This window comes from Mus musculus, chromosome 7 (assembly GCF_000001635.26).
Source record: "Mus musculus strain C57BL/6J chromosome 7, GRCm38.p6 C57BL/6J".
Classification (NCBI taxonomy): domain Eukaryota; kingdom Metazoa; phylum Chordata; class Mammalia; order Rodentia; family Muridae; genus Mus; species Mus musculus.
In genome coordinates, this window is record NC_000073.6 from 4,912,688 (window position 1) to 4,925,032 (window position 12,345).

Genomic DNA, 12,345 nt, shown 5'->3' on the forward strand with positions numbered 1-12,345 from the left:
CCATGGAGGCCATGCATGCTGCAACAAAGCCCACAGGATGTCCTGTGCTGCGGCAGTGGAAATACAGGATCTAATGTTTGCCCTGCTGGGTTTGGGTGGCTTTTTCTTTCTTTCTTTCTTTCTTTCTTTCTTTCTTTCTTTCTTTCTTTCTTTCTTTCTTTCTTTCTTTCTTTCTTTCTTTCTTTCTTCCTTTCTTCCTTTCTTCCTTTCTTTCTTTTTCCTATCTTCCCACTCCCCCATTTTGGAATGGGAATTGAAAGGACAACATAAACCCCATTTGTCTTCATTTAAGGACCAGGCCTGACTTTGAAAAGAAAGCAATTAGGCACCAGCTCCAAGCAGACCACAAAACACAGAAACAAGGTCATAAAACTCCTCCCAAAGAAGACCTGGGGATAACCACAAAAATGGGGAAAATACTTTATCTCAGAATGGGCCATCTGCGCTGGGTAGCCCTACCTCATCCTATAGTTAAAGTTCGTGACATAGGAATGCAGGCCACTGACCACCCATGACCCCCCCCCCCCAGCCTAGCACTCACCAATGAAATTTTAGATTACCTGATCCTTCCTGACAGTCCCCCTATAAGAAGGCCTATGCACCTTTGTCTGGGGTTGACATTTTGAAAAATATTTGACCTCTGCATGCTGGTTGTTTCTCTAGAATAAACCGTCTTTGCATACTGAGTCTGAAGTCTTCAGCGACTTGACTTTCGGACCCTACAGGGTGTCTATTGTGTCACTGCATATCAGAATCTTGGAACTTTCTTTTTGACTTTGCAGGGCCTCACAGCTAAGGGGCTGCCTTGAATCTCAGGCGAGACTTTGAACTTAAATAATATATTTCTTTTTATGTGTATGTGTGTTTTACCACACTCATGTCTGTGCCTGTGTCCACGGTGTCTCGGGAGGGTTCTGTGGGACTGGAGTTACAGTTGTGAGCCACTGTTGTGGATTCTAGAAATCAAAGGCGGGTTCTCTGGATCTCTCTCTCTCTCATACATAAAATGAAAAAATGTAAATTACATTCAGCCACTTATTTTGTGTGTATGGGCATGCATGTATTTGCCACACAGCATAGATGCTGATTGGAGGACAACTTGTGGGAGTTTGTTCTCACCTTTCACCATATCCATGTTGTAAATGTAATTGCTATTTTCCAGATGTAATTGCCATCTCTGATGTCTACTGTTGAATAAACTCACCCTTTCTAGCTCTTTCTGAATTCTGGCTGGCTGGTTCAACTCAGCTTCTCTGGCCTAAACACCTCTCCAAAGTGACTGATTCTCTCAGCTTCTGACTGAATTGCTCTGCTTGACCTCAAACTAACTCTAGAAATCTGTTCTAATTTGGCTTCTTTTTATTCTCTGGCTCATTGTGTCTTCACCTGCAACTTGTCTCTATAAAACCATCTCTATGAAAACTACCTCTGAACTCCTCTGCATAGCCTCTCAACTCACTGATTCAACTGAACTGGTTGCCTAGAACTCAGAGATCTACATGCCTCTATCTCCTGAGTGCTGGGATTAAAGGCATGCACCACCAAACCTGGTCCTAAGCTTTTCCTTACCTGAAACTTGCTCTATTCCAGGCTGGCCTTGGACTCAAAGAGATCTGCTTGCCTCTGTCTCCTGGAATTAAAGGTGTGTACTAAGGTCATATCTGTGTTCCAGCCACAATAGCCATGTTGCTGGATTAAGACTCCTCTATGGCTTCACTGGGCAGCGAGCATCAGTACCATCAGTCTGAGCCATCTCACCAGCCCTCTAAGTTAGGGCTGGGGTGATAGCTTTGTAGTTAAGAACAACTGCTAGTTTTACAGAGGACTGGGCTTCGGTTCCTTGGGACCACACCAGACAGTTCACAACTGCCCTGTAACTCTAGCTCCAAAGGATCTGACACTCTGTTTTGGCTTCCTCAGGCACCAGGCACACATGGGGTGCACAGACATGCATGTGGGAACTCACATATACAGAGAAGGTAAAAATAAATAGATCTTAAGAAAAAGGCAGCCGGGCAGTGGTGGCGCACACCTTTAATCCCAGCACTTGGGAGGCAGAGGCAGGAGGATTTCTGAATTCGAGTCCAGCCTGGTCTACAGAGTTCCAGGACTGTCTCGGAAAAAAAAAAAAAAATTCAAGGCCAGCCCGTGCTACATGAGCCTACAAGAGCCCATTGTCTCAAAAAGTAAAAAACAAAAACAAAAAACAATTAAGACAACAAAAATAATCTATCCGAAAGTCTCAGCACAGGCTCAGAAAGCAAGCTTGGCCCCAGATACCAGCAGGCAGGGGAAAAAAAGCAGGCTTGTAGGGGCAACTCAGACTCCCGAGACCCAGGCCATCCCAGGCCATGCAGGAAGGTTGAGTGCCTCAGTTTCCTTCCCAGCACGAGGGAACAGGGTCTGCGTGTACACCACGGGCCTGAGGCTTGGACCCCCGGGATTCTGCATCTGGCGAACCCCAGCAGTGGGTGGGGCCGGGCCGGGCTTGGCGCGTTGCGTCATGACGCACGAAGGCGGCGGCGGCGGGGTTTGTGTGCGCGAGAGGCCGCCGATAAAGGTTGAGTGCCTCGCGCCGGGGGCCGTGGGGAGGGAGCGCGCCCCCGCCCCCTCCCGGGCCGCGGGTCCCGCAGCGCTGTGCCGGGCCCCGCTTCCCGTCAGCCCCCGCGGGAAGGCCCTGGGGTTCTCCTTGATCCCCCTCCCCGACCGGGGCCACAGGTGAGAGACCGGAGGGCGCGGTGGGGGAAGGGCCGGAGGGCGGAGTCGTTTGGAGAACGGCGAGCGGGAAACCGGAAGGGGTACCTTAAAGGGAAGGTCGCTATTTCGCCTCCGATATTTAATCTGTTAGGCCGGCTCCGCCCTCTTAAAGGGGTAAGGACAGTGTGTTTAGCTGCATTTTTGCAAAGCTTCCTGCCCTTTCCCTTCTCCCCTTTCTCCTAAAAGGGGGTTATTTCCTTAAAAGCGGGTGATAGTTTCCCAAACATTGAAGGAAAAGTTTCATAATTCTGCTGGTCCCTAGACTATCTGAACAAAGAGATCTTTTTTCCCTCCCAGATAAAACCTCATGTAGCTTAGGATGCCGTCAGACTCACTGTATAGCTGACAATGACCTTAAATTTACGATCCTGCTGCCTTCATCTGCGCGCTGGGATTACAGGCCTGCCTGTGCCACCACGCCCAGTTCTATGGTGTACTGTGACAAGAACCCAGAGCTTTGTGCATGCCAGTCATTAACCCTTAATAACCGAGCTACATCCCAAACCCCAAGAGCTTCCTCGTAAAGCCCAGACGCTTAAAGGGCACTCTCACTGCTAAGATGGGTCCCTGTTCCGTTGGGCCTCTTGTGTTAAAAGATATGGCCTCAGAGGCACAGACAGTTTCTGAACCTCATTTGTCACCTACACGCCAAAAGGAACAACAGCCCTTTAAAAAAACAATCCTTCATAGCCTATTGCCCTTTGAAAAAGAAATCCTTTATAACCTGTCAAAAGGGGGTGCCTCCCTCTCTTCACTCAGACTGTCTTTACTGAGCATGCTCTCTCCTGATGTTTTGGTGGGTGATGGATGCATCAGAGAACGATCGATCGAACGAAGCAGAGGTTCTCTGTTTGGATGATGTGAACATTGACAGAGTAGAACAAGCAGTAAGAGACTTATATGTTGATGGGACTGTCCTGGGGTACTGTCACTGCAGTACTGACTTCAGGATTTACTAGGGAAGGGTCAAGCTGGCACTGTGTTTTGTTACCAGTGGCATCCATCCTATTGAGTCAGGAATCCTGATGAACACCCATCCATTTATTAGACAGCCCCTCTGACAAAGAATGACCTGTCTCCAAATCTCTGTGCTGGTGAGGTTGAGAAGTCCTGGCTAGGGTGGTGGTGATGCACGCCTTTGAGCCCAGCACTCAGGAGGCAGATGCAGACATCTGAGTTCGAGGCCAGCCTGGTCTAGGTAGTGAGTTCCAGGACAGCCAGGGCTGTGCAGAGAAACTGTGTCTCAAAAAGACAAAGAGAAATGCTTGCCCTATAGTATTTAGAAGGTGATGGGCCCCGTGAAGAAGGGAGCAAATAAGGCATGGGAGGAGATCAGGGAGTGCTCAAGGGTGGTCTGAGGAAGGCTCTCTGGGGTGAGTTCTTGAAGACTTGGAGGTGACAGTGTGAGTTGTGGATGGTGGAGGGGAAGGGCACTAGGCATAAGGTGGTGGTAGCTTTCCCTGCTTAGTTGAACGGCTAGAGGGACAGGAGGCCTGCAAGAGGGGAGAAGACGGACGTAGTTATGCGCAGTCAGCAGGCTCCTGTAAGGGAGTTTGTCTTCTGTCCCCTTATAGGTGTGACTACTATCCAGGTTTGCCTCAGACTCATCCTCCTGTCTTAGCCTCCTCTTACCACACCTGGTTTAGCAGTGCTGGGGCTCACACCTAGGACTTTGTGTGTGTTGGATAGGCACTCCATCAACTGAGCTACATCTCCTGCCCAACCCTTAAGTTTTGTAACAGGAGAGCATAGAGGGAGAAAGACCTGGAGTTAGATTGTGGTTAAGTGTGAGGTATCTTGTGTCCCAAGCATTTGGAGCAAAGGAGAGGCCTGGGTAGAGTCACACTTTTAGAGTTTTCTATAGATTGTGGAATCCTAGGGGAGGGTAAGGGCTTTCAGAGAGGGGCAGTGGGGGCAGAGAGGAAGACAGCAGTTCTTGACTGAGCTCTGATTCTCCACCTCCAGGTTTAGAAGGATCCAGCCCGAAGGCTAAGGTGGTCACAGAAGGGAGAGTCAGCCATCTGCAGCTAGGAGATATGCTTAAAGGAAAGACTCAGCAGCAAGGAGCTGGGGTATGTGGGGACTGCAGGTACAAGGAGCTGGGGTATGTGGGGACTGCAGGTACAAGGAGCTGGGGTATGTGGGGACTGCAGGCACCTGACGTGGTTCCAGAGGGAGGGGCAGGTTAGTCCCCCTGACATATAAAGGGCTGGGGGAAGTGGAACAAGGGGTCTTGTTTCCTTACATATGCTGCTGGGATTGGGCCAGGAGAGAAGCAAACTGCTAGAGGATGCCATGGGAGGTCAGAGGCCATGGCATAGAGTATTTGGGGGCGGGGACCCTTGCAGTTGTCAGCTGCTACTCTTTTGGACTGCATCTTTGTAGGGATTCATCCTGTGTGCTGTAGGGTGCTGAGAAGCACCTCTGTCCCTGCCCTTGACAGACAAGCAACAGCCAGTGTCTCCAGACATCACAAGATGCCTCCTGGGTGGAAAGACATTTGGCTCGTTTGGGACCTGTTGGTGCCTGGATTGGAGGATGAGAATATTTATTATTCAGATCGCTCTTCTCTTTCCAGTCATCAGCACGGCCAGTGGCTAAGGACAGCGAAGCAAGAGGATTTCAGTGGGAGAAGAAACATGCTAAGGGTTATCCCTGGTGGTGGTGGTGGGGGGGGGCATGGAGATCAGAGAAAGTGCTGGGAGCTGAGAGGCATGGGCTATGTTGAGTTGCGGGCATCAATATATGCACAGGCAGGGTGTGCCAGGGAGAGTGTGTACAAGGCTGGTAACACTGCGTGATGGAAAGAGGTTGCAGATCCTGTGGGAACAGGGCATCCTCACTAGGGATTTGGGGGATCTGAGAGGGAATGAGGCAGGTAGTGGGTGCTGGAGTGGATGCCTGAGCCTTGATCCCTACTCAGTGGCTTTCCTTAGAGTGAAATTGTTTAGGGTGAAGTAGGGAGATGAGTGCTGAGGACGTAACTCTTCAAAATAGGCAAGAAGCCAAGCCAGAGGCTTCTTCCAAGGGACTGATGACAGAAGGAGCCAGTGTCCTGAAGGCAGGACATTGTTTAGAGAGCACCCCTTTTTGGAACTGTTTGCTTCCTAGAGGAGCTCTTTTGCTGAGAAGTTTCACATCCCAGGTGCCCCATTACTCCTCCCTTGAGTCTTCGATAATGTGTGTTAAACCCACGCTGTTGCAAACCCCCCTAAGGAAGAGCCCCCACAGCATGGGCGACACAGGGAGGCTGCCCCTGTTCCTTGAAGAGCCGCTGTGAGTGGTGAGGAGGTCCAGTGCTTGCTCATTCTGATCAGAATCCTTTCACCAGGTGTGATGGCCGGCTCCCACGTGGACATGGCGCCAGCTTCCACCACCGAGGGAACTGGGGAAAAGCCAGGGCCCACTGCGCCAGCACCCACCCCAGCTGCTCAGTATGAGTGTGGGGAATGCGGCAAGTCCTTCAGGTGGTCATCTCGGCTCCTGCACCATCAGCGCACTCACACAGGTGAACGGCCCTATAAATGCCCGGACTGCCCCAAAGCCTTCAAGGGTTCCTCAGCCCTCCTCTACCACCAGCGGGGCCATACAGGCGAGCGGCCCTATCAGTGCCCAGACTGCCCCAAAGCCTTCAAGCGCTCTTCCTTGCTGCAGATCCACCGCAGTGTGCACACAGGCCTGCGGGCCTTCACCTGCGGCCAGTGTGGTCTGGCCTTCAAGTGGTCATCCCATTACCAATACCACTTGAGACAGCATACCGGTGAGCGGCCCTACCCGTGCCCTGACTGCCCCAAGGCCTTCAAGAACTCCTCCAGCTTGCGGCGCCACCGGCATGTGCACACAGGAGAACGCCCTTACACCTGTGGCATTTGTGGGAAGAGCTTTACTCAGAGCACCAATCTGCGGCAGCACCAGCGGGTGCACACGGGCGAGCGCCCCTTCCGTTGCCCACTCTGCCCCAAGACCTTCACACACTCCTCCAACCTGCTGCTGCACCACCGCACCCACGGCCCTGCCCCCGGCCCCGCCCCTGCCCCCGCCCCCCCAGGGGAGACCAGCAGAGCTGACACCAAGGTTCTGGTCTCTGATGCCTACTTGCAGCCCCGTAGCCCGCCTGAGCCTCCAGCCCCACCACCCCAGCCCCCACCCGTGGTGCCCGAGCTTTTTTTGGCTGCTGCTGAGACTACAGTGGAGCTAGTGTACCGCTGCGATGGCTGCGAGCAGGGCTTCAGCAGCGAGGAGCTCCTCCTGGAGCACCAGCCATGCCCGGGGCCCCCTGTAGCCACCCAGTCCCAGGATGTGCCTGCCGAGCTGCCCCAGGCTGACTCCGCCCTACCACAGCCCCCACCTGCCACTCCAGGCCCTCCTAACTTTGCTTGTCTTCCTTGTGGGAAGTCCTTCCGGACGGTGGCTGGCCTGTCCCGTCACCAGCACAGCCATGGTGCGGCCAGTGGACAGGCCTTTCGCTGTGGCAGCTGTGATGGTGCCTTCCCACAACTGGCCAGCCTCTTGGCTCACCAGCAGTGTCACGTGGAGGAGGCGGCAGCCGGACGCCCACCTCCCCAGGCTGAGGTTGCGGAGGTCACCTGTCCCCAGGAACCTGTAGCCCCAGCCACTCCTGCCCCACCCCCTCCTCCTCCACCTGCCCCGGTGGTTTCTGCAGAGCGGCCCTACAAATGTGCCGAGTGTGGGAAGGCCTTCAAGGGTTCTTCCGGGCTGCGCTACCACCTTCGGGACCACACAGGTGAGCGGCCCTACCAGTGTGGGGAGTGCGGCAAAGCCTTCAAACGCTCCTCCCTGCTGGCCATCCACCAGCGTGTGCACACAGGCCTGCGAGCCTTCACCTGCGGCCAGTGTGGCCTCACCTTCAAGTGGTCGTCCCACTATCAGTACCATCTGCGACTTCACTCGGGTGAGCGGCCCTATGCCTGCACTGAGTGTGGCAAAGCCTTCCGTAACACTTCGTGCCTGCGGCGCCACCGGCATGTGCACACCGGTGAGCGGCCCCACTCATGTAGTGTGTGTGGCAAGAGCTTCGCACAGACGTCCAACTTGCGGCAGCACCAGCGGGTGCACACGGGCGAGCGCCCCTTCCGTTGCCCGCTCTGCCCCAAGACCTTCACACACTCCTCCAACCTGCTGCTGCACCAGCGCACTCATTCTGCCGAGCGCCCTTTTGCCTGCCCCATTTGTGGCCGTGGCTTTGTTATGGCTGCCTACCTGCAGCGGCATCTGAGGACGCACACCCCAGCCACCACAACTTCGGGCACCACCGGCTCTGCTGTAGCATCGCAGCCCCCTGCCCCATTGGCTGCAGCTCCAACTCCACTGGCTGCTCAAGATGTTCACGTACTCCCTAACCTACAGGCCACACTTTCACTTGAAGTAGCTGGGGGAACAGCCCAGCCTACGCCCCCAGGCCCGGCTGCTCCCAGTTCTCAAACATTTCTCCTGGTACAGACTGCCCAGGGCCTCCAGCTGATTCCAAGCAGTGTCCAATCCCCTACTCCTCCACCCCCGCCTCCACCCCCTAAAGTCATTCTGCTGCCTCCTGCCAGTGCTGGAGGTCCGGGCAGTGGTGCTGCAAGGCCAGGCCCTCGGTCTGTTGGGAAAGCTGGACAGGGGACAGGGGTGGTGTGGTTTCCAGGCCCAGGTGGTCTGGGGCTGCAAGGAGGGGCCAATGCAGGGGCTAGCGGGGGAGGGCAGAGCCTCATTGTTCTGCAGAATGTAGGGAGTGGGGAGACAGGACCACAGGAAGTGAGTGGGGTCCAGCTTCAGCCAGCACAGGAAGTGGCCACGGTACAACTACAGCCTGCACAGGAAGTGACTACAGTCCAGCTACAACCAGCACAGGAGGTGACTACGGTCCAGCTCCAGCCCCTGACAGGCCAAGTCTCCAATTCTAATGGAGGAGCTGGCACTACAGAAGCTCCAAACCTGCTGCTGGTTCAGAGTGGGGCAACTGAAGAGTTGCTGACCGGCCCTGGGCCCGGGGAAGTGGGAGACAGTGAGGCCGGTGCTGGTGTGGTCCAGGACGTCCTGTTTGAGACACTGCAGACAGATGAGGGGCTGCAGAGTGTGCTGGTGCTGAGTGGGGCGGATGGTGAGCAGACTAGGCTCTGCGTGCAGGAGGTGGAAACGCTTTCCCCCGGTCTGGCGGAGCCAGCGGCCACTGGCCCATCAGGACAGAAACTCCTTATCATTCGTAGCGCCCCAGCTACTGATCTGCTAGAAAATAGCAGCGTTGCAGGAGGCACCACAACACTGCAACTCCTGGCCCCGTCAGCACCTGGCCCGGTCTCTGCCCCTGTGGGGGTGCCCGTAGCTCCCCCGTCCCAGATGGTACAAGTGGTCCCCGCAGTGGCTGGACCAGGGGTCATGGCTCCCCAGAACTTGCCCTCCATCCAGATTGTGCAGACTCTTCCTGCAGTCCAACTGGTACACACGTTTTGAAGAGACCCCCTCCCCGCAATTAACTGTTCTCCTCAGCTGGGCTGGGGTCAGCCCCAGAGTCAGGGGGGCTGCTGGCTGGACTTGCTAATAAAGACCCAGAATCTCTTCCTGGTTTTGTTTTCATGGGGGAGGTATAGTCATGGGCATAGCCCCTGCTTCAGACCTGGAAGTCTTCATTCTTGCTTCCCGGATCTGAGGTGACTTGCTTTGTACTTGGAGGGCTAAATGCTTCTCCGGGGTGGGGTCCAGCTCCCCCATCCTTTAAACTGTTAAGGCTTTTACTGTGCTGGGGGTGGGAGGGCGGGTACACTTGCAGAGGACAGAGAGACAGTGGGAGTCAGTCATGTGGGTTTCCTTTTGGCAAGCTCTCTTACTCCCTGAGCTATTTCTCTGGTCCTTTCCCAACCTTTGTATGTATTCGTCTGTAGTTGTACTTATAGCAGGGAGGGTTAGGGATCAATTTCTGGATTTTCCACTTCTTTCCTATAAACCACCCTTACCTCACCTGAAAGGTAGGTAGAGGAATATTATTAATTCAAACGATACCCCAGGTGCCTCCGGGTTGAGAATAAGGTCTCAGCTGATGGGGATGCTTGATGCTACCCCTCATCCCTTCCCTCAAAGACCCAAGCGCCAATGAGATTAGGTTCACAAGCAACGCCTCCTCTTCCTGATGCTCAGGTCGCTTAGCAACGAAGGACCAGCAAGAAAGGAGCTGTGCTAATCCTCCCAGGCAGGCCGGGTAAGAAACCCTCTCTGTCCCCCACTCCCATCCCCCCTTCTCCAAGGTTCTCCCACTGGCCTCCAGCAGGTCACAGCTCTTCCCTCGTCCTCGCAGTTTCCTCCATTACTCCCAACCCCTGCCCCATAGTGGGGGAAGCTTGGCAACAGTTGCTAAGGTGCCGGTCTTGCCTCCAGTCGGGAGCGTGGACGTCACTTCCGGTGGTGACCCTCTCCTGCCCCTGCCCCCCTTCTCCCTTACTGTCAAGGGATTCGAGCAACCCCGTGGAGGTGCCTTTCAGGGCCCTGTTTCTGCTATGTGGGGTGGGACCACTTCAGGAGACCGGCTGCTGGAGTTTGGATAGGGGATGAGTTTACAGGCAGATCAATGAATGTCTTCTCCGGAGTGGGGGACGATTCGGGACGATTTTCAGAGCCCCACTGGGTATGGAGGCACCTGGCCTGCCACTGTGACAGTCTTCTTTGGCAATGCTCTAGGGTCCTTGGCGATCTGGGAAACACTGCGGCCCATCCCTCCCAGGGCTCTTAGAACTCAGGTGCCCACCTAACACCAACCTACTTGTTTTCAGCAGGTGTACAACGTCAGCTCCCTTGGGGAGGGGCCTGCCTGGGGGCTACCATGGCCCCTAACCACCTGTCAGTGCGGGAAATGAGGGAAGATGAGAAGCCCCTGGTGCTGGAGATGCTGAAGGTGAGAGGCCGGCAGGGGCACCAGTGAGCATGCGCAGCTTCTTAGGGCCATTCAAAGTGGGTTCCATCAGCCCCGCCCACCTGCCTGAGCTCCGGGGGTCCTGGGGGAGGGGATTTTCGCCTCAGCTGTTTTTAATTGGTCTCTTTTCTCTACTGCCTTCTCCCTACTTAAACCTCAGCTGCCATTTTTAAAAAAGCAATTGAAAGGGTGTAGGGGCTGGGTGTTCAGGTCTCTTGACCTCCATTCAGCCCCACTTACCAGTCCCAAAATGAGGGCTACTGAGACACACACACACCCCAGACCTTCCAGCGAAGAGCCCATGTCTTCACTTTGCCTATCCTGTTCAGTCTCCTTTGGTGCGTTACCTTAGCATGCCATCCGGACTCATGGGCCTCAGGTCCTAAATCAGTTCATTTCATTCGGGCAAACCGCATTCATTCGCTCAGCCCTTAACACCCAATGGGCCAGACTGGGACCACCCCATCCGCTGGCTTCTCTTCTCACTTGAGAAGAGAAATCCTTCCTCGGAAGTTCTTATGTGATGAATGGCTGAGCCTCTACTCCCACCCACAGGCTGGTGTAAAAGACACGGAAAACCGTGTGGCCCTCCACGCTCTGACACGACCTCCAGCCCTTCTCCTCCTGGCTGCAGCCAGCAGCGGACTGCGCTTCATCCTGGCCTCCTTCGCCCTGGCCCTCCTGCTGCCCGTGTTTCTGGCTGTAGCCGCTGTGAAGCTGGGTTTGCGAGCCCGATGGGGCTCTCTGCCTCCACCAGGCGGCCTGGGAGGGCCCTGGGTGGCTGTCCGTGGCTCCGGCGATGTGTGTGGAGTCCTGGCTCTGGCCCCTGGTGCCAACGTGGGGGATGGAGCCCGAGTCACCCGCCTCTCTGTCTCTCGATGGCACCGTCGCAGGGGCGTGGGCAGAAGGCTGCTGGCCTTTGCCGAGGCTCGAGCCCGAGCATGGGCTGGAAGTATGGGGGAGCCTCGGGCCCGGCTCGTGGTCCCAGTGGCTGTAGCCGCTTGGGGGGTGGCAGGGTTATTGGAGGCCTGTGGCTACCAGGCAGAGGGAGGCTGGGGCTGCATGGGCTATATGCTGGTTAGGGAATTCAGCAAAGACCTGTGATTAGAGACCATGCCCACTGGATAGATGGGCAGAGAACCAGCACCTAAAGAACACCTACTGTGTGCCAGGCACTTTACATCCCCCCCTCAGTGTCTACCTAGTCTGCTGGGCTGATAGTGAAGCACCGAGGTTGATGGACTTACATTCCCAGTGTGCCTGCCAGCTGCAATGAGGACTCTAAACTCAAGTAGAACAAATCCCTTCTTGGTCTTCTGGGACCACTAGAGGTCACCGTGTCCAGTCCTTTGCCTCACCCCCACTGCCCCAGTCTGTATGCACTGAAAAACGTCGGGTTCTGGGTCTACAAAGCCCCTGCTGCCTGTGTTTGAGGTCTGGAAGGGAGATTTGAGGAAAGAGAGAGAGAGAGAGAGAGAGAGAGAGAGAGAGAGAGAGAGAGAGAGAGAGAGAGAGAGAGAGAGACTAAAAGTTAGAGTCTGTGACAGGGAACTCCCAAAGGGGACAGATCTTCTGGGAGTGGGTGGGGCCAGGAGCACAGTGTCTCCAAGCCCATCTGGTTTTTTACACTGTTTGTTAATAAACCCTGAAACTTCTGTGTGCCTGTCTCCTGTCTGATGCATTTT

The 12,345-nt window shown here is 54.9% G+C and overlaps 2 protein-coding genes and 1 non-coding gene across 12 annotated transcripts; all 3 read left to right on the plus strand.

Moving 5' to 3' along the window:
* Nucleotides 1-2,493: 2,493 nt before the first annotated feature.
* Nucleotides 2,494-9,316, plus strand: Zfp628 (zinc finger protein 628). 3 transcript variants are annotated; one of them, XM_006539779.4, is made up of 3 exons: nucleotides 2,494-2,718; nucleotides 4,723-4,846; nucleotides 6,089-9,316. In XM_006539779.4, the coding sequence occupies exon 3, from the start codon at nucleotides 6,094-6,096 to the stop codon at nucleotides 9,208-9,210; it is 3,117 nt and encodes a 1,038-aa protein (XP_006539842.1). In that variant the 5' UTR covers nucleotides 2,494-2,718; nucleotides 4,723-4,846; nucleotides 6,089-6,093; the 3' UTR covers nucleotides 9,211-9,316. The 3 variants fall into 3 exon arrangements, with proteins under 3 accessions (XP_006539842.1, XP_006539843.1, NP_739565.2); NM_170759.2 differs by having other exon boundaries at nucleotides 2,530-2,718; nucleotides 4,723-4,829; XM_006539780.4 differs by lacking the exon at nucleotides 4,723-4,846.
* Nucleotides 5,278-5,343, plus strand: Gm51297 (predicted gene, 51297). The gene has a single exon (NR_162808.1). It is a non-coding gene; the product is annotated as a predicted gene, 51297 (primary transcript).
* Nucleotides 6,190-12,319, plus strand: Nat14 (N-acetyltransferase 14). 8 transcript variants are annotated; one of them, XM_006540015.4, is made up of 4 exons: nucleotides 6,190-6,265; nucleotides 9,892-9,952; nucleotides 10,521-10,642; nucleotides 11,216-12,319. In XM_006540015.4, the coding sequence occupies exons 3-4, from the start codon at nucleotides 10,571-10,573 to the stop codon at nucleotides 11,762-11,764; spliced, it is 621 nt and encodes a 206-aa protein (XP_006540078.1). In that variant the 5' UTR covers nucleotides 6,190-6,265; nucleotides 9,892-9,952; nucleotides 10,521-10,570; the 3' UTR covers nucleotides 11,765-12,319. The 8 variants fall into 8 exon arrangements, with proteins under 8 accessions (XP_006540078.1, XP_006540082.1, NP_958743.1 ...); XM_006540019.4 differs by having other exon boundaries at nucleotides 10,524-10,642; NM_201355.3 differs by lacking the exon at nucleotides 6,190-6,265 and having other exon boundaries at nucleotides 9,564-9,952; nucleotides 10,524-10,642.
* Nucleotides 12,320-12,345: the final 26 nt, after the last annotated feature.

What these genes read in the sequence shown, in the direction of transcription:
- Zfp628 (XM_006539779.4), top strand. Translation starts at nt 6,094, where the DNA reads ATGGCCGGCTCCCACGTGGACATGGCGCCAGCTTCCACCACCGAGGGA.
- Nat14 (XM_006540015.4), top strand. Translation starts at nt 10,571, where the DNA reads ATGGCCCCTAACCACCTGTCAGTGCGGGAAATGAGGGAAGATGAGAAG. An exon ending in TGGTGCTGGAGATGCTGAAG is followed by an intron (nt 10,643 to 11,215) that starts GTGAGAGGCCGG and finishes TCCCACCCACAG; the next exon opens with GCTGGTGTAAAAGACACGGA.